This window comes from Phyllobates terribilis, unplaced genomic scaffold, assembly GCF_046119375.1.
Source record: "Phyllobates terribilis strain yellow unplaced genomic scaffold, ASM4611937v1 Scaffold_1__5_contigs__length_1240528914, whole genome shotgun sequence".
In the NCBI taxonomy this organism is placed as follows: domain Eukaryota; kingdom Metazoa; phylum Chordata; class Amphibia; order Anura; family Dendrobatidae; genus Phyllobates; species Phyllobates terribilis.
In genome coordinates, this window is record NW_027362761.1 from 179,578,229 (window position 1) to 179,598,515 (window position 20,287).

Sequence of the window (20,287 nt, forward strand, 5' to 3'; positions counted from 1 at the left end):
TTATTTGACCCTGTTTTTACTTTTTATAGGGATTAGCTCAGTATTCTGTCCTCTTCTATGGTTATTATAATAGTCAAAGAACCATTGGATGGCTGCAGTTTAGGCTACCACTTTCTTACTTATTGGTTGGAATTGGCACCATTGCATACAGCTTCATGGTTGTCATTAGAACGTAAGTGTTTTTGGAATGTTTGGATTTAAAGGTTTATTTCTTCGATTGCATTGCTTTTCAGCATAACTATTGCTAAAGTAGAGTCCATGACAAAAATTAGGTTTCTCTTTTGTGCCTTCATGCTGTGTCTTCTTTAATCCATTTTTGCCTTTCTGTGAATCCAGCTTCACTGAGCTGAATGGGCGGTCCTCTTGCTATTTGCTAAAACTACATTTCTCAGCAGCACACTACTTCTCATCAGTGCTGCAGACCCCTCCTTCTTTTCTCCTGTATACTTCTTAGTTATCCCACCTCTTCAACTGTATCTACTGTACACACATAATGGTAATCAGAAACTTTTTTTTTTATTTAAAAATATAATTTCCCTGTGAAAAAATCATCCACAATAGGTAGTCCCTTGGATTTCTAGTCTGTAAACATGCCTTCATTTGCTATGAAAGTTACTGCTCATCGCTCAGCAAATCTTCTCAGTTCCTATGCTGTGTAACCTGTCACTTTGTCTACTGCATGCTCCAACACTGTTGGAGCTGGGCAAGAGAACAGAATGAGTAGGGCTACATTCACATAGCCATATGAGTGTTACCAATTGAGAGAAACGGGACAATTTTCTGAAGTACAACGCATGTCTTCATTGTGTCAGCCGTTTTACATGGATCCCCATTGACTTTAATGGCAGAATCTGATTTCCAAAACAGATGAGAATAGGACATGCTCCAAGTCTCACGGATCGGATGCACGGATCCATTTTTAAAACTGATATATGTATGGATCAATAAAGCTCTATGGTTCAGTATACTATACGAGAAAAAACAGGCAGAACTAGGATGTGTCACACGGATGTGTGAATGTAGCCTAGCTATCACATTAGAAGAAAGCAAGTACACATACAGGCAAATCAGATGAGCGCAGGTGCTGCTTGTCCGGTATGTAAATCGGACCAGACTAGGGCATACTGAGATTTACAGATTTGGAGTCTGTGTGAAAAATTGACTATGGGTACTATGAGATAAGCTAATAATGGGTCTGTGTGTGATCCATTAACTACACGGACAAAAATATGTTCGTCTGAAAGTATTCAAACAAGTATATGGGTCTGTGAAAAAACTTGGACAGCAGACTGATACCATCCTAGTTGCATACTAGTATTGTCCATTTTTCACTGACACTTCACTTATGTGTATGTGCAACCCTGTTGATTATTTGCAATAAATATTTGATAGTTCTGTGATCATGCTCCAATATCCCAGTAATTTCAAGAGTTCTGCATCCCTCTGTAAGACTTTTAGCAATTTTTGACTTTTCAGAGTCAGTTAAATCTCTTTTTTGGTCCATTTTACCCGAGGAAAACAAGTGACCTAATAATTCTGCACACCTTGATAAAGGGTGTTGTATCCTTAGGCCACACCGTCCCTCATTAGACAAATACACTTCACCTGATATGCTTCATCCAATATGAATTCATGTTTATACAGCTTGGAGATGGAAAATATGCATAAAAATGATCATATGGTCAAAATACTCACTTGCCTAATAATTCTGTGCACAGTGTATACTATCATTCATTTTTTACAGTATTTCATACTTTGTACTTACTTAGCATTGATCATTCCAAAACTGTATTGTTCTCTCGGTTTCCAATCCTAAATACATTTTCTTTGGTTTCTTTAAGAATGGCCAAAAATGCTAATGATGATGGTGGAGGAGATGACAACAGTTTTAATTTTAGCTGGAAAATGTATACGAGCTGGGATTTTCTCATTGGAAACCCTGAAACGGCAGACAATAAATTTGCATCTATTACAACAAGTTTTAAAGTAAGACCTTAAGTACACTTCTAAGTTGTAAATCTAATGAATGTGATCTAGACCATCTTCATTTCTGTAGTTACAGGTTAGAAGCATGGAATATGTATGAAACGCAAGCTATTCAATAGTTTCAAACGGTATATTTCCGGTTTCTATGTCAGCCATTGAGCCTGAAAACCAACAAACAGTTGTAGAAGCACTTTAATTATATTTGTTGTTTAATATCCTCTTCTTTATCAGGAGATTTTCCATTTTTGCAATCTGTTTTTTTATTCCACGCATCAACATAACCATATGTGGCTTGTTTTTTGTGGAAAAAGTTGTAGTTTTCAATTATATTATACTTTTTACCATACAATTTACTGGAAAACAGGAAGAAAATCCAAAAAAAGGTGAAATGGTGGAAATAAATCACAATACCACCAAGGTTTTATGGACTTTGTTTTTACACTGCTCATTGTGTGTTAAAAAATGACCCGTTAGTATTATTCGAATGATACTAAATTTCTTATTTCTTTTATTTAAGTGCTGAAAAAAGCAGAAATTAAATAAAAAATATATTTGGTTTGTTTCCCTATTTTTTGAGACCCATAATCTTTTCATTTTGCCGTCAATAGAGCTATAGGAGAATTAGTTTTGTTCCATGAGGAGCTGATGTTTACTACTTTGAGGTATATATGACACTTGGACCACTTATTACTGCATTTTTTGGCGGAGGTGCAGCAACAGAAAAAAAACCCCACAATTCTGGCAGTTCACATTTTTTTTTGCTTTAGAGGGGTTTTCCCATGAACAAAGTACATTTTAATTATCAGATCTTGGAATAATAATAAGTTCCACAATTGTATGTGTTAAAGAAAAATATTCCTGTGCTGAGATAATCTTATAAATGTGCCCCTGCTGTGTACTGTGTAATGGCTGTGTCTGACCGTGTAGGAACATGGTCTGATTATACCACATCTCCTGGGCAGGGGAGGAAGCAAAAGAGTATACAGACATTACAGCATTACAGGAATCGCAGCTGATTCTTTTTGTGAGGTAAAACATTTCACTGCCTATTTTTAAGCAATATTTTACCTCAAAGAAAGATTCAGCTGCGATTTCTGGCAGTCCTGCCTGTTTACTCTTTTGCGTCCTCCCCTGCCCAGGAGCTGTGGTATGATCAGACCATATTCCTGTACGGTCAGACACAGCCATTACACAGTACACAGCAGGGGCACATTTATAAGATTATCTCAGCACAGGAACATTTTTTAAACACATACAATTGTGGAACTTATTATTATTCAAAGATCTATTGATTAAATATTGATTAAAATTATCTTTGTTTGTGAGAAAACCCCTTTAAAGCATTTATCATATGGGCAATCAATTTTCTGTTTTGATAAATCAGACTATTATGGATGTGGTGATACTAAATTTGTTTATTTTTTCTATTTCTGTATTTTTAAAGAGTAAAGGTGATTTGAATTTTTGCAATTTCTATTTGCATTTTATATTTTTAACACATTTTTCAGTCCACTTAGGGGACTTGAACCAAAAATAATCTAATTACCTCTTCTATATACTGCACTATCTAAGTTTATAACTGGACTTCACAGGAGTACCAACATGGAAGCAATAAAGGTCTTCAGCAAACCCTCCGCTACCATGGCAATCCATTGGCAACCACACAATCATTTTCCAAGGCGATGAGATTCGCATGGAACAACATGCCACATTGATCACATGCCTAAAATGCTGCAGTCAGAGATTGACAATGGCATTTAAGGAGTTACCAGCAGCGATCAGAGCTTGGTTTCAATCTTAGCTTATAGAGGTTGGGATGGGGTTAAAATGTTAAAATGAGTTGTCTCACAAAGACATTACTTTTTGAAAAAGGACTTGTGAGCTATCCCAACATGAGCAGTTGCTTAAGTTAGAAGTTCTACAGCTCCTGTAGACTGCCCCATAGGCTGCTACAGACTCCGCATGAAGTCCAAGCATGCTAGAATTATTTTAACTCCATATGAAATTGAGGTATGGAGTGTAAGGCTGCAGCCGGACAAGTCCTGGATGAAGTGTATGTGTCACTGAGGAAAAGCAGGTTCCAGCACAAATAGTGCTGAGAGGTTTGTTAATGGGCCCGGATTTTGGGTCTGGGTTTTTCAAGAAGCTAAACAGAGCTGAGTGGGATCGGCTGCTCGCTTACCACCAGTCCTCCTCCTTCTTCGTATCCTCATCCTCCACCACCATATCACCACCATATGACATATCTACGTCTCTTGCAAGGGGCATTGGAGTTCCTCCAAATTTTTGGCAGCCGTTGCTTCACTGCATAGGCAAACAGTATGGGAAACCCACTTCCTAATAATGGGAACATTGTTTTCAGGAGGCTCTCTGACCTCTACGTCTCTTGCAAGGGGCATTGGAGTTCCTCCAAATTTTTGGCAGCCGTTGCTTCACTGCATAGGCAAACAGTATGGGAAACCCACTCCTAATAATGGGAACATTGTTTTCAGGAGGCTCTCTGACCTCTACATCTCTTGCAAGGGGCATTGGAGTTTCTCCAAATTTTTGGCAACCGTTGATTCACTGCATAAGCAAACAGTATGGGAGACCCACTTCCTAATAATGGGAACATTGTTTTCAGGAGGTCCTCCGACCTCTATGTCTCTTGCAAGGGGCATTGGAGTTCCTCCAAATTTTTCGCAGCCGTTGCTTCATTGCATAGGCAAACAGTATGGGAGACCCACTTCCTAGTAATGGGAGCATTTTTTGCAGGAGGCCCTCGACTTCTACATCTCTTGCAAGGGGCATTGGAGTTCCTCCAAATTTTTGGCAGCCGTTGCTTCACTGCATAGGCAAACAGAATGGGAGACACACTTTATAATAATGGGAACATTGTTTTCAGGAGGCCCTCTGACCTCTTCATCTCTTGCAAGGGGCATTGGAGTTCCTCCATATTTTTAGCAACCGTTGCTTCACTGCATAGGCAAACAGTATGGGAGACCCTCTCCTTTCTAATGGGAACATGTTGTTACTGTGGCCCAAATCTATGTGTCTTTAAATTGTTAGTAGGGTTTTTCCTAAATTTTGTCAGCCATTGGACTCACAGCATACCCTATAACTGAATAGCAGACCCTCTCCTTTCTTATGGGAACATGTCGTACTCGTTACTGTGGCCCAGCTGTATGTGTCTTTAAATTGTTAGTGGGATTTTTTCCTTAATTTTGGCAGCCGTTGGACTCACTGCATACCCTATAACTGAATAGTAGACCCTCTCCTTTCTAATAGGAACATGTCATTACTGTGGCCCAGCTCTATGTGTCTTTAAATTTTAGTAGGGTTTTTACTAAATTTTGACAGCCCTTGCACTCACTGCTTACCCTATAACTGAAAAGCAGACCCTCTCCTTTCTAATGGGAGCATGTTGTTACTGTGGCCCAGCTGTATGTGTCCTTAAATTGTTAGTGTTTTTTTTTTCAAATTTTGGCAGCCCTTGCAGTCACAGCATGGGCATTTCCACTATAGACCCGCCCCTTTATAATGGGAACATTTTTTTTACTGAGACCCTCCTCTGTCTCTTCAAAGGGGTATTGGGTTGCGTCCAAATTTTTGGCAGCCCTTGCAGTCACTGCATACGCACTAACAGTATAGGAGACCCACTCATTAATAATGGGAACAACAAAGCATAGCCGACTGCTGGCCCTTTAACAATAGCAAGGGCCGCCTGATGGCCCTATACAAATAGTCCCTCCATCATAAATGAAACAGGATATGTCTGATGATATCTCACACACCACATGGCCAGATAAGGATGTAAAATATTAAAATGACATTTCCCGGTGAATGCATTTGTCTTGGTTGAAAGCAATGCAAAAGTGCAAAAACGCATCAAAAACGCTACGTGTGAACATAGCCTAAGGTGTGGAGGAGCATTTTTGTTTTTGGTTATTTATTTTGCCTTATATACAAGTCATTACCCTGGAAAGAATGTTCCTTAACATATTTCCCAGGAACATCCATTTTGGTTTCGTTTTTGTATGTTTTATTGTGAGTCCGTAAAAGTAGCGTAATACCTCTGACAACATTGTTGACAGCAGTGACCTTGGAATCAGAAATGCTTCCAGGGGTCTTCCCCATGCTGTTCCCATGTCATTTGAGCACTGTTCCCATCGATTTTGGGCAATTTTTAGGCCCTCTGCAGACCGCCGGGGGGGGGGGGGGGGGGGGGCGCCGGAAAAATGCTCGAGTTTCACATAGACTTACATTGGGCTCATTATTCAGACTGAGCACTCGAGTATTCCAATTTGCTCGACTTGAACAACGAGTACCCAAGCATTTTAGTGCTCGCTCATCTCTAGTGGAAAGATCTGTATGTGTTGACCAGTAATGTTCAGGTTCTATCAAGTTCTGTGGAAAGATGTTTGTTTCCTGAATAGGTGAACCCGTACTGCTGTATGGACTGTTTTGTTTATTTTCACCTTTTATGCTAATGATAGATTATTTTCTTTTCTATGGAGATTTATGGACGTCAACCCCTTCACGACATATAACGTATATTTACATTGTATGTCATGTCCCTGCCTGATTTAATCAGTCATCATGGCTGTTAATAACCAGTTAAATCCCGCTGTCAATCACTAACAGCGGGATTTAACACAAGCCAGCCAGAAGCGCTACTTTCATCTCTCCCATAAATAACCAAAGGGAGGAACTGGTCTAATTATAATGCTCTTCCAAAACATAAACAAAACATAAAGAAAATATAAGAAACAGGAGCATATCAGATAAAAATTAGAATTTTTTTTATTTCAACAATCAATAATAACAGGTTCAAACTAAGCAATAGGGTTAAAAAGGGGAAAACAGAAGCGACACCAAAGTGCCACGTCTGTGCAGGAAGTATGCAGTAGTCTGGGCAAAGTTAATTCCTGGTTATAGAGGAGGGAGGCAGGCTATCAGTTGTAGTATAATCCAGGTGGAGAATGATGTGACTCGCCCCTTGGGCCGTGGGGCACTCGGAACCAGGCAATAGGGAGACAATGGGGGTAGTAGTGGCGACCCGGTCCCGTGGCTCAGGGTGGTCAGACCAGTGGCAGTCTTTTAGATGTTTTAGATAATGTCCGACTACGCCACCCGTGGATTGCGGTTATTAGGAACCGCCGCTGCAGGGCAGACCGCTGGGGCCGATGATGTATGCAGCTGGGATGGTGTGATTCCCCACGAGAAGAGTGCGGCCCCAGGGCAGTGTAGTGGATGGTGGGAGTGATGGTGGTGAGAGTCCCAGTACCGTTAGTGCTGGAGGAGCGAAAGAGCACACAGACAACGTACTGCAGTCCAATGTCTTTTATTCACAGTTCAGGTACTCCGGGTCACTTCTGTACAGGTAGTGACCGCCCGAGCCGTGCTGCGTCCACCAGGTGAGGGGCTCGGTCAACTCCCAGGCAGCTCAGGAATATGGCACAGGACCCCCTTCTTTCCTTTCTCTGGCCTGCCTCACCAGTGACCCACTTTTGTCCAGCTGCCACGGACTTGTGCGGGTAAACGTGGGCCCCGTTCTCCGCTGTCCTATATGGTGCCTTCCTAGCAGGTTTGATGAGGTGTCGCACCAATAAATGATCACGACGTCCCGTCTTTGGCTGAGGGTAGTTTCTCCTCCACCAACTTGGGATCCGGCACCCTTAATCTGCCTGACCCTTCACTCTGGATTCTCATGGGTTCTTAGGGTCCCTTCCACCTTCTTGTTCCTGAGCCCTTCTGTTTCTCTCTCTTCTCCATCTTTCCTGTTCTGTCTTCTCCTCCTTCCCTTGGCCTCTTCTCCAGGCCCACTTCTCCTTCTCCTCTCAGGCTCTGGCCTTTTCTCTAGGCCTGCCTCTGAGCAGAGCTCCTACAGAGCCTCTGCTCCCTGTCTTCTCTGACTGGACTTCTCCTCACAGACTGAACCTAGATCTAAGATGGTGCCCACCTTTTATACCTCCCTCTGACCATGAGCCCAGGTGACCAGCAACCAATGGGCTCCTTCCTACGCTCAGGAACCAACCCCTATCTGCCCCTACAGCACTGGGTGTTCCACCCCCCTCCCCACTCCAGTCAGGGACATAGTCGGTCGTGCCTGCACTTCTGTCTAGTGGGAGCACCGTTGAGCTGTCCCTCGGAAATGGGGTGTGTGTGCTGTATGCAGCTAACTGAGCCCTGGTCCATACTCCATCCTTACCCGGGAGTGGAATATCACACCTCTGGCAGAGGTGCAATACCCCTGTAGCGGCCGAACCCTCGGGGCGCTACATTCCCCCCTGGTAAAGCACAGCACGTCCTCGGGCTGGAAAAGAGCAAAACAGTTGATTACAGGACATGCAAAACTTTTTAAAACTTTTCACGTTTAGAAACAGACAACACAGCTCAATTCCCTTTATGGGACATACTTTTTCTTCACTAGGCATTATAAAACATTTTCAACACTACTGGAACTATTTTGTCACTTTGTCATATAAAACGGTTTCAAGATTATGTAAAACATTTTCTAGCAGCATATTAAACTTTTCACATAAAACATCTTTAGGCAAAACACATTCTCGTATTCTTGGATCCTAGCGGCGGTGCAATTTGCGACCAGGTGTGCATTCTTCTAAGTGCAAAACTTCAGTAAACTTGTGAACTTGAGGGACTCGCTGTCCCGAGGTAGACGTGGTAGTCTTTTTATAAAACCAGTAGGGGGCGCTTTAGGAAGCGCAACTATTTACAGGGGATTGGCCGCTCTCAGTCCTCGGCCAGTTTTTGGGAGGGGAATGGCTGCTCACAGTCCTCAGCCTGTTAGGGGATGAGGGGCACACAGGTGACAGTCTCTTAACAGTCCCAACGGGGACCACACACTCTCTGGAAACAGTTCTTTTTATCCCGACGGGTAACTATTTACAGTTATATGACAAAGTTTGAGCACCCCTATTAATCTTAAGCTTAATGTTTTATAAAAATTGGTGTTTTTGCAACAGCTATTTCAGTTTGATATATGTAATAACTATTGGACACAGTAATGTTTCTGCCTTGAAATGAGATTTATTGTACTAACAGAAAATGTGCAATCTGCATTCAAACAAAATTTGACAAGTGCATAAGTATGGGCACCCTTATCATTTTCTTGTTTTAAATACTCCTACCTACTTTTTACTGACTTACTAAAGCACTTCTTTGGGGTTTGTAACCTCATTGAGCTTTGAACTTCATAGCCAGGTGTATGCAATCATGAGAAAAGCTACTTAAAGTGGCCACTTGCAAGTTGTTCTCCTGTTTGAATCTCCTCTGAAGAGTGGCATCATGGGCTCCTCAAAACAACTGTCAAATGATCTGAAAACAAAGATTATTCAACATAGTTGTTCAGGGGAAGGATACAAAAAGTTGTCTCAGAGATTTAACCTGTCAGTTTCCACTGAGAGGAACATAGTAAGGAAATGGAAGAACACAGGGACAGTTCTTGTTAAGGCCAGAAGTGGCAGGCCAAGAAAAACATCAGAAAGGCAGAGAAGAAGAATGGTGAAATCAGTCAAGGACAATCCTCAGACCACCTCCAGAGAGCTGCAGCATCAACTTGCTGCAGATGGTGTCACTGTGCATCGGTCAACTATACAACGCACTTTGCACAAGGAGAAGCTGTATGGGAGAGGGATGCGAAAGAAGCCGCTTCTGCAAGCACGCCACAAACAGAGTCGGCTGAGGTATGCAAAAGCACATTTGGGGAAGCCAATTTCTTTTTGGAAGAAGGTCCTGTGGACTAATGAAACCAAGATTGAGTTGTTTGGTCATACAAAAAGGTGTTATGTATGGCGGCAAAAAAACACAGCATTCCAAGAAAAACACTTGCTACCCACAGTAAAATTTGGTGGAGGTTCCATCATGCTTTGGGGCTGTGTGGCCAATGCCGGCATCGGGAATCTTGCTAAAGTTGAGGGACGCATGGATTCCACTCAGTATCAGCAGATTCTTGACAATAATGTCAAAGAATCAGTGATAAAGTTGAAGTTACGCAGGGGATGGATCTTTCAGCAAGACAATGATCCAAAACACCGCTCCAAATCTACTCAGGCATTCATGCAGAGGAACAATTACAATGTTCTGGAATGGCCATCCCAGTCCCCAGACCTGAATATCATTGAACATCTGTGGGATCATTTGAAGAAGGCTGTCCATGCTCGGCGACCATCAAACTTAACTGAACTGGAATTGTTCTGTAAAGAGGAATGGTCAAAAATACCTTCATCCAGGATCCAGGGACTCATTAACCGGTTCCCGACCGCCCACTGTAGATAAACGTCGGCGCTTGCCGGGCTCTGTGCAGCGCCGACGTTTAAAAACGGTGGGTGGTCTCGCAGCGCTCAGGACCCCCAGGGTCCTGCAAGCGCTGCGATTCCGGTGCAGAGCGTTAGCTCTGACAGGGGACATCATCGGGACCTGATTAGATCAGGTCCCAGTGATGTTAACCCTTAGCTGTCTTCTATATGCTGTGATCTATTGTGATCGCGGCATATAGGAGACAGCAGGAGGAGAGGGGGTCGTCAACTTACCTCTCCGAAGACCTCCGAGTCCTTCCAGGACCTGGGGTTGCTATGGCAGCTGGAGGTCACATGACCGCCTCCAGCTCTGCCATATATGGTGTCCTGTCTGGCTCAGCTGCAGCTGTAGCCAGACAGGAGACTCTGACTGAAACAGTCAGGGAAGATCTCATGTAATGTAATATATGTCTATTACATTACATGAGATCAGAGATCAGAAAAATAAAAATTAATGTCCCATACAGGGACTAAGAAAAAATGTGAAAAAAAGTAAAAAAAAAGTTTTTAAACTATTAATAAAAAAATCACAAAATAAATAAAAATAAATAAATAAAATATTAAACCAATAAATCCGTATATTTTTACAAAACCAAAAAAAGTACACATATTTGGTATCGCCGCGTCCGAAACAACCCGAGCTATAAAACTGTCACACTAATTAACTCCTTCTGTGCACACCGTAATAAAAATAAATAAAAAACGGAGCAAAAAAATATGCTTTTTCATCATATTGCCAAACAAAAAGTGGAAAAAAATGCGATCAAAAAACAAAATAGAAATAAAAATGGTACCACTGAAAACGTCATCTTGTTACGCAAAAAAAAAGCCGCCATACAGCTCCATCAGCCGAAAAATAAAAAAGTTATAGCGCTCAGAATAAAGCAATGCAAAAAAAATATTTTTTTCTATAAAATAGTTTTATTGTGTAAAAGCGCCAAAACATAAAAAAAATACAGTAAGTGTAGTATCGCTGTAAACGTACTGACCCGAAGAATAACGCTGCCTGATCACTTTTACCACACGCAGAACGGCATAAAAAAAAAACTCAAAAAACAATTCCTGAATTGTTTGTTTTTGTTAATTTTACCTCCCAAAAAACGGAATAGAAAGCGATCAAAAAATGTCACGTCCCCAAAAATGGTACCAATAAAAATGTCAACTCGTCCCGCAAAAAACAAGCCATCACATGACTCTGTCGGCCGAAATATGGAAAAATTATAGCTCTCAAAATATGGTGATGCAAAAACTAGATTTTGCAAAAAAAGCGTCTTTTAGTGTGTGACAGCTGTCAGTCATAAAAACCCGATATCAATCTGGTATCTCTGTAATCACACCGACCCGAAGAATAAAGTAATCTAATCAGTTATATCACACTAGGAACGGCGTAAAAAATAAATAAAACCAATTCTTCACCTGCTACTGATTTGTTTATTATGTCCCCAAAGATCCCAGTATGGCTCTGCCCACATTTATCCTGTGCTCTGCGCTGAGCACTTACACCAGAGTTTCCGTGTAAATCTCTGAAATACATGATTCAGCCGGAACCCATGACGGAAGATTCCCTGTAATGAGACAGATATAGGCCACTGTGGACGCCGTCTAGCCTGGGATCCCACGGTGTCATTTGTTTTAGGCGTGCATAAAAGTGCGGTTGGCCACAGTTTTGTGCACTTCTGAAAAAAAGGACACCGCTACACAGAGGCCAGACGGTGTCCAGAGTAACTCTGCTGCCTCATTACAGTGAATGGATCCTGCAGGGGTTTCATCTGAATTACATCACTTGGAAATTTAGATGGAAACCCCGATGTAAGTGCTCAGCCTAGAGCGCCGGATAAATGTTACGTAAAATGTTCCCAATAAAAGCTTCAACTCAGTCCTCAAAAAAAGCTAGTCCCCACTCAGGTCCGTCATCTGTTAAAAATATAAGGGACTTCCAAGTTACTGGTAGCAGAAAGGCTCTGGAAAAGCGAAATGGCCCTTGCCCCCCAAAAGAAATTCAGAAAATTTTGTGCTCCCAAATCCAAATTCCTATTCTACAATAATTTGTTCTCCAATTGTCAAATAGCACTCCGTCCCCCCCAGATCTCACCGTATGGCTAAGCGGTACGATACAGCCACATATGGGGTATTGACACTTTTAGAAGAAATTGTGTGACACATTTTGGCACCATTTTTACCCATTGCCCTGTTTGAAAATGTAAAATCTGAGGGTAAAACATTTTTTTGTGGTAAAAATATAATTATGATTTTTTCACTGCCCAATGGTATAAATTTAAAAATTAAAAAATACTCACTACTTCCCTAGATGAATTCCTTGAGAGGTGTAGTTTACAAAATGGGGTCATTTGTGGAGGTTTCTGCTGTTTTGGCATGTCAGCGACTCTTCAAATGTGACATGGTGTCTTCTGCCTATCCCAGCCAACATAGCGCTCCTTTCTCTTCCGAACCCTGCCGTACACCAAAGCAGTGGTTTTCCCCCACATATGGGGTATCGGCGTACTCAGGAGAAATTGTACAACAAATTTCATGGTGCAATTTCTCCGGTTATCCTTATGATAATGCAAAATTAGGGGATGAAAAACATTTTTTATGGGAAAAATGTGAAAATTTTATTTTCACGGCTCAATATTATAAACTTCTGTGAAGCAGCTGGGGGTGCAAGGTGCTCACCACACATCTAGATAAGTTCCCTAAGGGGTCTAGTTTCCAAAATGGTGGCACTTGTGGGGGGGTTTCCACTGTTTAGTCACATTAGGGGCTCCCCAAATGCGACATGGCGTCTGCTAATTATTCAAACAAATTTTACATTCAAAAAGTCAAATGGCGCTCCTTCCCTTTCAAACCCTGCCATGCGCCCAAACAGTAATTTGCCTCCACATATGGGGTATCAGCGTGTTCAGGAGAAATTGCACAACAAATTTCATGGTGCAATTTATCCTATTACCCTTATGATAATGCAAAATTAAGGGATGAAAAACGGTTTTGTGGGAAAAATGTGAAAATTTTATTTTTACAGCTCAATATTATAAACTTCTGTGAAGCACCTTGGGGTTCAAGGTGCTCACCACACATCTAGATAAGTTCCCTAAGGGGTCTAGTTTCCAAAATGGTGTCACTTGTGGGGGGTTTCCACTGTTTAGGCACATCAGGAGCTCTCCAAACGCAACATGGCGTCTGCTAATTATTCAGACAAATTTTACATTCAAAAAGTCTAATGGCGCTCCTTCCCTTCCGAACCCTGCAGTGCGCCCAAACAGTGGTTTTCCCTCACATATGGGGTATCAGCACGCTCAAGAGAAATTGCACAAAAAAATTTGGGGTCCATTTTTTCCTGTTACCCCTGTGAAAATAAAAAAAATTGGGTCTAAAGTAACATTTTTGTGAAAAAAGTTAAATGTTAATTTTTTTTTTCCACATTCCAAAAATTCCTGTGAAGCACCTGAAGTGTTAATAAAGTTCTTGAATGTGGTTTTGAGCACCTTGAGGGGTGCAGTTTTTAGAATGGTGTCAATTTTGGGTATTTTCTGTCATAAAGACCCCTCAAAGTGACTTCAAATATGATGTGGTCCCTAAAAAAATGTTTTTGTAAATTTTGTTGGAAAAATGAGAAATCGCTGGTCAACTTTTAACCCTTATAGCTCCCTAACAAAAAAAAATTTTGGTTCCAAAATTGTGCTGATGTAAAGTAGACATGTGGGAAATGTTATTTATTAACTATTTTGTGTGACATATCTCTCTGATTTAAGGGCATGAAAATTCAAAGTTTGAAAATTGCAAAATTTTCTAAATTTTCGCCAAATTTCCGATTTTTTCACAAATAAACGCAAGTTATATGGAAGAAATTTTACCACTATCATGAAGTACAATATGTCATGAAAAAACAGTCTCAGAATCAGGGGAATACGTTGAAGCGTTCCAGAGTAATTACTTCATAAAGTGACAGTGGTCAGAATTGAAAAAATTGGCCCGGTCACGAAGGCAAAAACAGGCTCTGGCGCGAAGTGGTTAAAAGCTACAGGAAGCGACTAGAGGCTGTTATTTTTGCAAAAGGAGGATCTACTAAATATTAATGTCACTTTTCTGGTGAGGTGCCCATACTTATGCACCTGTCAAATTTTGTTTGAATGCAGATTGCACATTTTCTGTTAGTACAATAAACCTCATTTCAAGGCAGAAACATTACTGTGTCCAACAGTTATTACATATATCAAACTGAAATAGCTGTTGCAAAAACACCAATTTTTTTAAAACATTAAGCTTAAGATTAATAGGGGTGCCCAAACTTTTTCATATGACTGTATACACATGCTTTTGCTACTTACTAGTAGCGGTGTCCTCCAGATGCTCCTTCCTCCTCCTCGTACTGTTCTTCAGACCCGTCCGGGTCCTCTTGGCTCTCCTCATAGCCGTAGTGCTGCAGCTCCTCCTCGGTGAGCCGATGGACATGTAGGGCATAGGGTCCTTTCGCGCCTACGTGGCGGGTGAAGGTGACCACATCACCAGGGTATAGGTCACGGCCACGGTGTCCCTCAGGTAGATGACTCTCAACGTCCCTGCGGGTCACAAAGACGTCGCCTGCGGTTTCCGGGCCCCTGATGAAACCCCAGCCGTTCTCCATGTGGAATTTAACTATGGTCCCGGTGATTCGGGGACCGCGGGCTGCTCGGGGGTCTTGGCGGGCCTTACGTTTCTGTTCGGCACTCTGGGCCTGCAGCCGCTCCTCTCTGATGCGCCTCTCTCGTCGTTCCCACTCGAAGGTCGCCAGTTGCTGCTGACAAGCCTCCAGACGACGGACCGCGTCTGCCCGGGTCTCCTGAGTGAACCCCATCAAGTTCTCGCCGGCGGGGTCCCACTCAAATTGGACGACCTCCAGTGGGGGTAGGGTGACCTCGACGGGTTCTGGAGTAGAGATGAGCGTTGTTCTACTCGAACTGTTCGCCATTCTCAAATTCGAGCTGTTTTGGGCGGTGTTCGAGCCGTTCGGCGAACACGAACGATTTGAGAAAAATTCGGCTGTTCGAGGTTATGTTCGATAACTGTTCGTGCACCAAAATCATAACTGGATTTTTTCTCAGTAATGATGAAAATTAATGTTAATACGCAGTTTGAGTGTACAGCGGGGTGGGGGGAGGGGCAGGGGATGGATCTCTGCAGGAATAGTGAAGATCTCCATTTTTTTTTCTCTTTCCCGCATTTGCAGTGGGGAGGTGCAGTCTGTCAGCCTATCAGCAGCGCACACACGGAGCGAACTGCTGTTTTTCACACAAGCAAGGGCATGTGTCATTGGCAGTGTATGTCACATGTCCTTGCCCTATAAGACCAAGCCATTTTCCCCGTCGCCACCATTTTCTCACTGCTGCAGCTGCGTGTTAGACGGCACCGCTGTTGCTGTGTGCGCTATACCTTGTTAATTTCAAGCCAATTTTCGCACAAATCTACAGATAGCTTGGGAGTAGGGAATAGTTGTGATTGCAGTCCTTTTAAGGACTAGGTTACAGTGCTCTTAAATAGATAGATTGTGGGAGTAAAGACTAATTGTAATTGCAGTCCTTTTCAGGACTAGGTTACATCAGTTCCTATCAGTTTTTGCCAGGCAGGTCTGTGCCAGTGCTGTGCAAGTTTTTTTCACAGCATTTGGCTGAATCTAGCAAAGCTAATCCTTTTTGGCCTATTGCAGAGTGTGTTAGTCAGTGGAGTAGCCTATCTGTGTTGCAAGATATACCACCTGTGTATAGAATACCAATTTTTTTACTGCACCTAGTGAAGTAAAATCTTTTGGGCATAGCATCATTCTATTAGTCCATCTATACTGACCTCCATCAGTTTGCAAATTGAATATCATTTTTTTCTGCATCTAGCTCTGAAAAAATATTTGGGCTTCTAGCAGTGTGTGGGACTTGTTCTATTAGTCCATCTATACAGACCTCCATCAGGTTGCAAACTGAATATATTTTTTTTCTGCATCTACCTCTGAAAAAATATTGGGCTTCTAGCTGTGTGTGGGACTTGTTCTATTAATCCATCTATACAGACCTCCATCAGGTTGCAAACTGAATATAATTTTTTTCTGCATCTAGCTCTGAAAAAATATTTGGCCTTCTAGCAGTGTGTGGGACTTTCTCTATTAGTCCATCTATACTGACCTCCATCAGGTTGCAAATTAAAAATAATTTTTATCTGCATCTAGCTCTGAAAAAATATTTGGCCTTCTAGCAGTGTGTGGGACTTTCTCTATTAGTCCATCTATACTGACCTCCATCAGGTTGCAAATTAAAAATAATTTTTATCTGCATCTACCTCTGAAAAAATATTTGGGCTTCTAGCTGTGTGTGGGACTTGTTCTATTAGTCCATCTATGCTGACCTCCATCAGGTTGCAAACTGAATATAATTTTTTTCTGCATCTAGCTCTGAAAAAATATTTGGCCTTCTAGTAGTGTGTGGGACTTTCTCTATTAGTCCATCTATACTGACCTCCATCAGGTTGCAAATTAAAAATAATTTTTATCTGCATCTAGCTCTGAAAAAATATTTGGCCTTCTAGCAGTGTGTGGGACTTTCTCTATTAGTCCATCTATACTGACCTCCATCAGGTTGCAAATTAAAAATAATTTTTATCTGCATCTACCTCTGAAAAAATATTTGGGCTTCTAGCTGTGTGTGGGACTTGTTCTATTAGTCCATCTATACTGACCTCCATCAGGTTGCAAACTGAATATAATTTTTTTCTGCATCTAGCTCTGAAAAAATATTTGGCCTTCTAGCAGTGTGTGGGACATTCTCTATTAGTCCATCTATACTGACCTCCATCAGGTTGCAAATTAAAAATAATTTTTATCTGCATCTAGCTCTGAAAAAATATTTGGCCTTCTAGCAGTGTGTGGGACTTTCTCTATTAGTCCATCTATACTGACCTCCATCAGGTTGCAAATTAAAAATAATTTTTATCTGCATCTAGCTCTGAAAAAATATTTGGCCTTCTAGCAGTGTGTGGGACTTTCTCTATTAGTCCATCTATACTGACCTCCATCAGGTTGCAAATTAAAAATAATTTTCATCTGCATCTACCTCTGAAAAAATATTTGGGCTTCTAGCTGTGTGTGGGACTTGTTCTATTAGTCCATCTATACTGACCTCCATCAGGTTGCAAACTGAATATAATTTTTTTCTGCATCTACCTCTGAAAAAATATTTGGCCTTCTAGCAGTGTGTGGGACTTTCTCTATTAGTCCATCTATACTGACCTCCATCAGGTTGCAAACTGAATATATTTTTTTCTGCATCTACCTCTGAAAAAATATTGGGCTTCTAGCTGTGTGTGGGACTTGTTCTATTAATCCATCTATACAGACCTCCATCAGGTTGCAAACTGAATATATTTTTTTTCTGCATCTACCTCTGAAAAAATATTGGGCTTCTAGCTGTGTGTGGGACTTGTTCTATTAATCCATCTATACAGACCTCCATCAGGTTGCAAACTGAATATAATTTTTTTCTGCATCTAGCTCTGAAAAAATATTTGGCCTTCTAGCAGTGTGTGGGACTTGTTCTATTAGTCCATCTACAGTACAGACCAAAAGTTTGGACACACCTTCTCATTTAAAGATTTTTCTGTATTTTCATGACCATGAAAATTGTACATTCACACTGAAGGCATTAAAACTATGAATTAACACATTTGGAATTATATACTTAACAAAAAAGTGTGAAACAACTGAAAATATGTCTTATATTCAAGGTTCTTCAAAGTAGCCACCTTTTGCTTTGATGACTGCTTTGCACACTCTTGGCATTCTCTTGATGAGCTTCAAGAAGAAGTCACCGGAAATGGTTTTCACTTCAAAGGTGTGCCCTGTCAGGTTTAATAAGTGGGATTTCTTGCCTTATAAATGGGGTTGGGACAATCAGTTATGTTGTGCAGAAGTTTGGTGGATACACAGCAGATAGTCCTACTGAATAGACTGTTAGAATTTGTATTATGGGAAGAAAAAAGCAGCTAAGTAAAGAAAAATGAGTGGCCATCATTACTTTAAGAAATGAAGGTCAGTCAGTGCGAAAAATTGGGAAAACTTTGAAAGTGTCTCCAAGTGCAGTTGCAAAAACCATCAAGCGCTAGAAAGAAACTGGCTCACATGAGGACCGCCCCAGGAAAGGTAGACCAAGAGTCTCCTCTGCTTCTGAGGATAAGTTTATCTGAGTCACCAGCCTCAGGAATCGCAGGTTAACAGCAGCTCAGATTAGAGACTAGGTCAATGCCACACAGAGTTCTAGCAGCAGACACATCTCTTCAACAACTGTTAAGAGGAGACTTTGTGCAGCAGGCCTTCATGGTAAAATAGCTGCTATGAAACCACTGCAAAGGACAGGCAGCAAGAAGAAGAGACAAGTTTTGGCTAAAGAATACAAGGAATGGACATTAGACCAGTGGAAATCTGTGCTTTCCTCTGATGAGTCCAAATTTGAGATCTTTGGTTCCAACCACCGTGTCTTTGTGCGACGCAGAAAAGGTGAACAGATGGACTCTACATGCCTGGTTCCCACCGTGAAGCATGGAGGAGGGGGTGTGATGGTGTGGGGGTGCTTTGCTGGTGACACTGTTGGGGATTTATTCAAAACTGAAGGCATATTGAACCAGCATGGCTACCACAGCATTTTGCAGTGGCATGTTATTCCATCCGGTTTTCGTTTAGTTGGACCATCATTTATTTTTCAACAGGACAGCGATCCCAAACACACCTCCAGGCTGTGTAAGGGCTATGTGACCAAGAAGGAGAGTGATGGGGTGCTACGATAGATGACGTGGCCTCCACAGTCACCAGACCTGAACCCAATCGAGATGGTTTGTGGTGAGCTGGACCGCAGAGTGAAGGCGAAAGGGCCAACAAGTGCTAAGCATCTCTGGGAACTCCTTCAAGATTGTTGGAAGACCATTTCCGGTGACTACCTCTTGAAGTTCATCAAGAGAATGGCAAGAGTGTGCAAAGCAGTCATCAAAGCAAAAGGTGGCTACTTTGAAGAACCTAGAATATAAGACATATTTTCAGTTGTTTCACACTTTTTTGTTAAGTATATAATTCCACATGTGTTAATTCAAAGTTTTGATGCCTTCAGTGTGAATGTACAATTTTCATAGTCATGAAAATACAGAAAAATCTTTAAATGAGAAGGTGTGTCCAAACTTTTGGTCTGTACTGTATACTGACCTCCATCAGGTTGCAAATTAAAAATAATTTTTATCTGCATCTAGCTCTGAAAAAATATTTGGCCTTCTAGCAGTGTGTGGGACTTTCTCTATTAGTCCATCTATACTGACCTCCATCAGGTTGCAAATTAAAAATAATTTTTATCTGCATCTACCTCTGAAAAAATATTTGGGCTTCTAGCTGTGTGTGGGACTTGTTCTATTAGTCCATCTATACTGACCTCCATCAGGTTGCAAACTGAATATAATTTTTTTCTGCATCTAGCTCTGAAAAAATATTTGGCCTTCTAGTAGTGTGTGGGACTTTCTCTATTAGTCCATCTATACTGACCTCCATCAGGTTGCAAATTAAAAATAATTTTTATCTGCATCTAGCTCTGAAAAAATATTTGGCTTTCTAGCAGTGTGTGGGACTTTCTCTATTAGTCCATCTATACTGACCTCCATCAGGTTGCAAATTAAAAATAATTTTTATCTGCATCTACCTCTGAAAAAATATTTGGGCTTATAGCTGTGTGTGGGACTTGTTCTATTAGTCCATCTATACTGACCTCCATCAGGTTGCAAACTGAATATAATTTTTTTCTGCATCTAGCTCTGAAAAAATATTTGGCCTTCTAGCAGTGTGTGGGACTTTCTCTATTAGTCCATCTATACTGACCTCCATCAGGTTGCAAATTAAAAATAATTTTTATCTGCATCTAGCTCTGAAAAAATATTTGGCCTTCTAGCAGTGTGTGGGACTTTCTCTATTAGTCCATCTATACTGACCTCCATCAGGTTGCAAATTAAAACTAATT

General features: G+C 41.3%; 1 protein-coding gene across 1 annotated transcript in view; it reads left to right on the forward strand.

Moving 5' to 3' along the window:
- The window catches only part of LOC141177313 (transmembrane channel-like protein 1), a 165,239-nt gene that overhangs the window by 40,923 nt on the left and 104,029 nt on the right, over positions 1-20,287 (forward strand). Inside the window, exons 7-8 of the mRNA XM_073660443.1 lie at positions 30-172; positions 1,842-1,986. Of these exons, the coding sequence (XP_073516544.1) occupies positions 30-172; positions 1,842-1,986 (288 nt within the window). The remainder of the gene's footprint in view (positions 1-29; positions 173-1,841; positions 1,987-20,287) is intronic.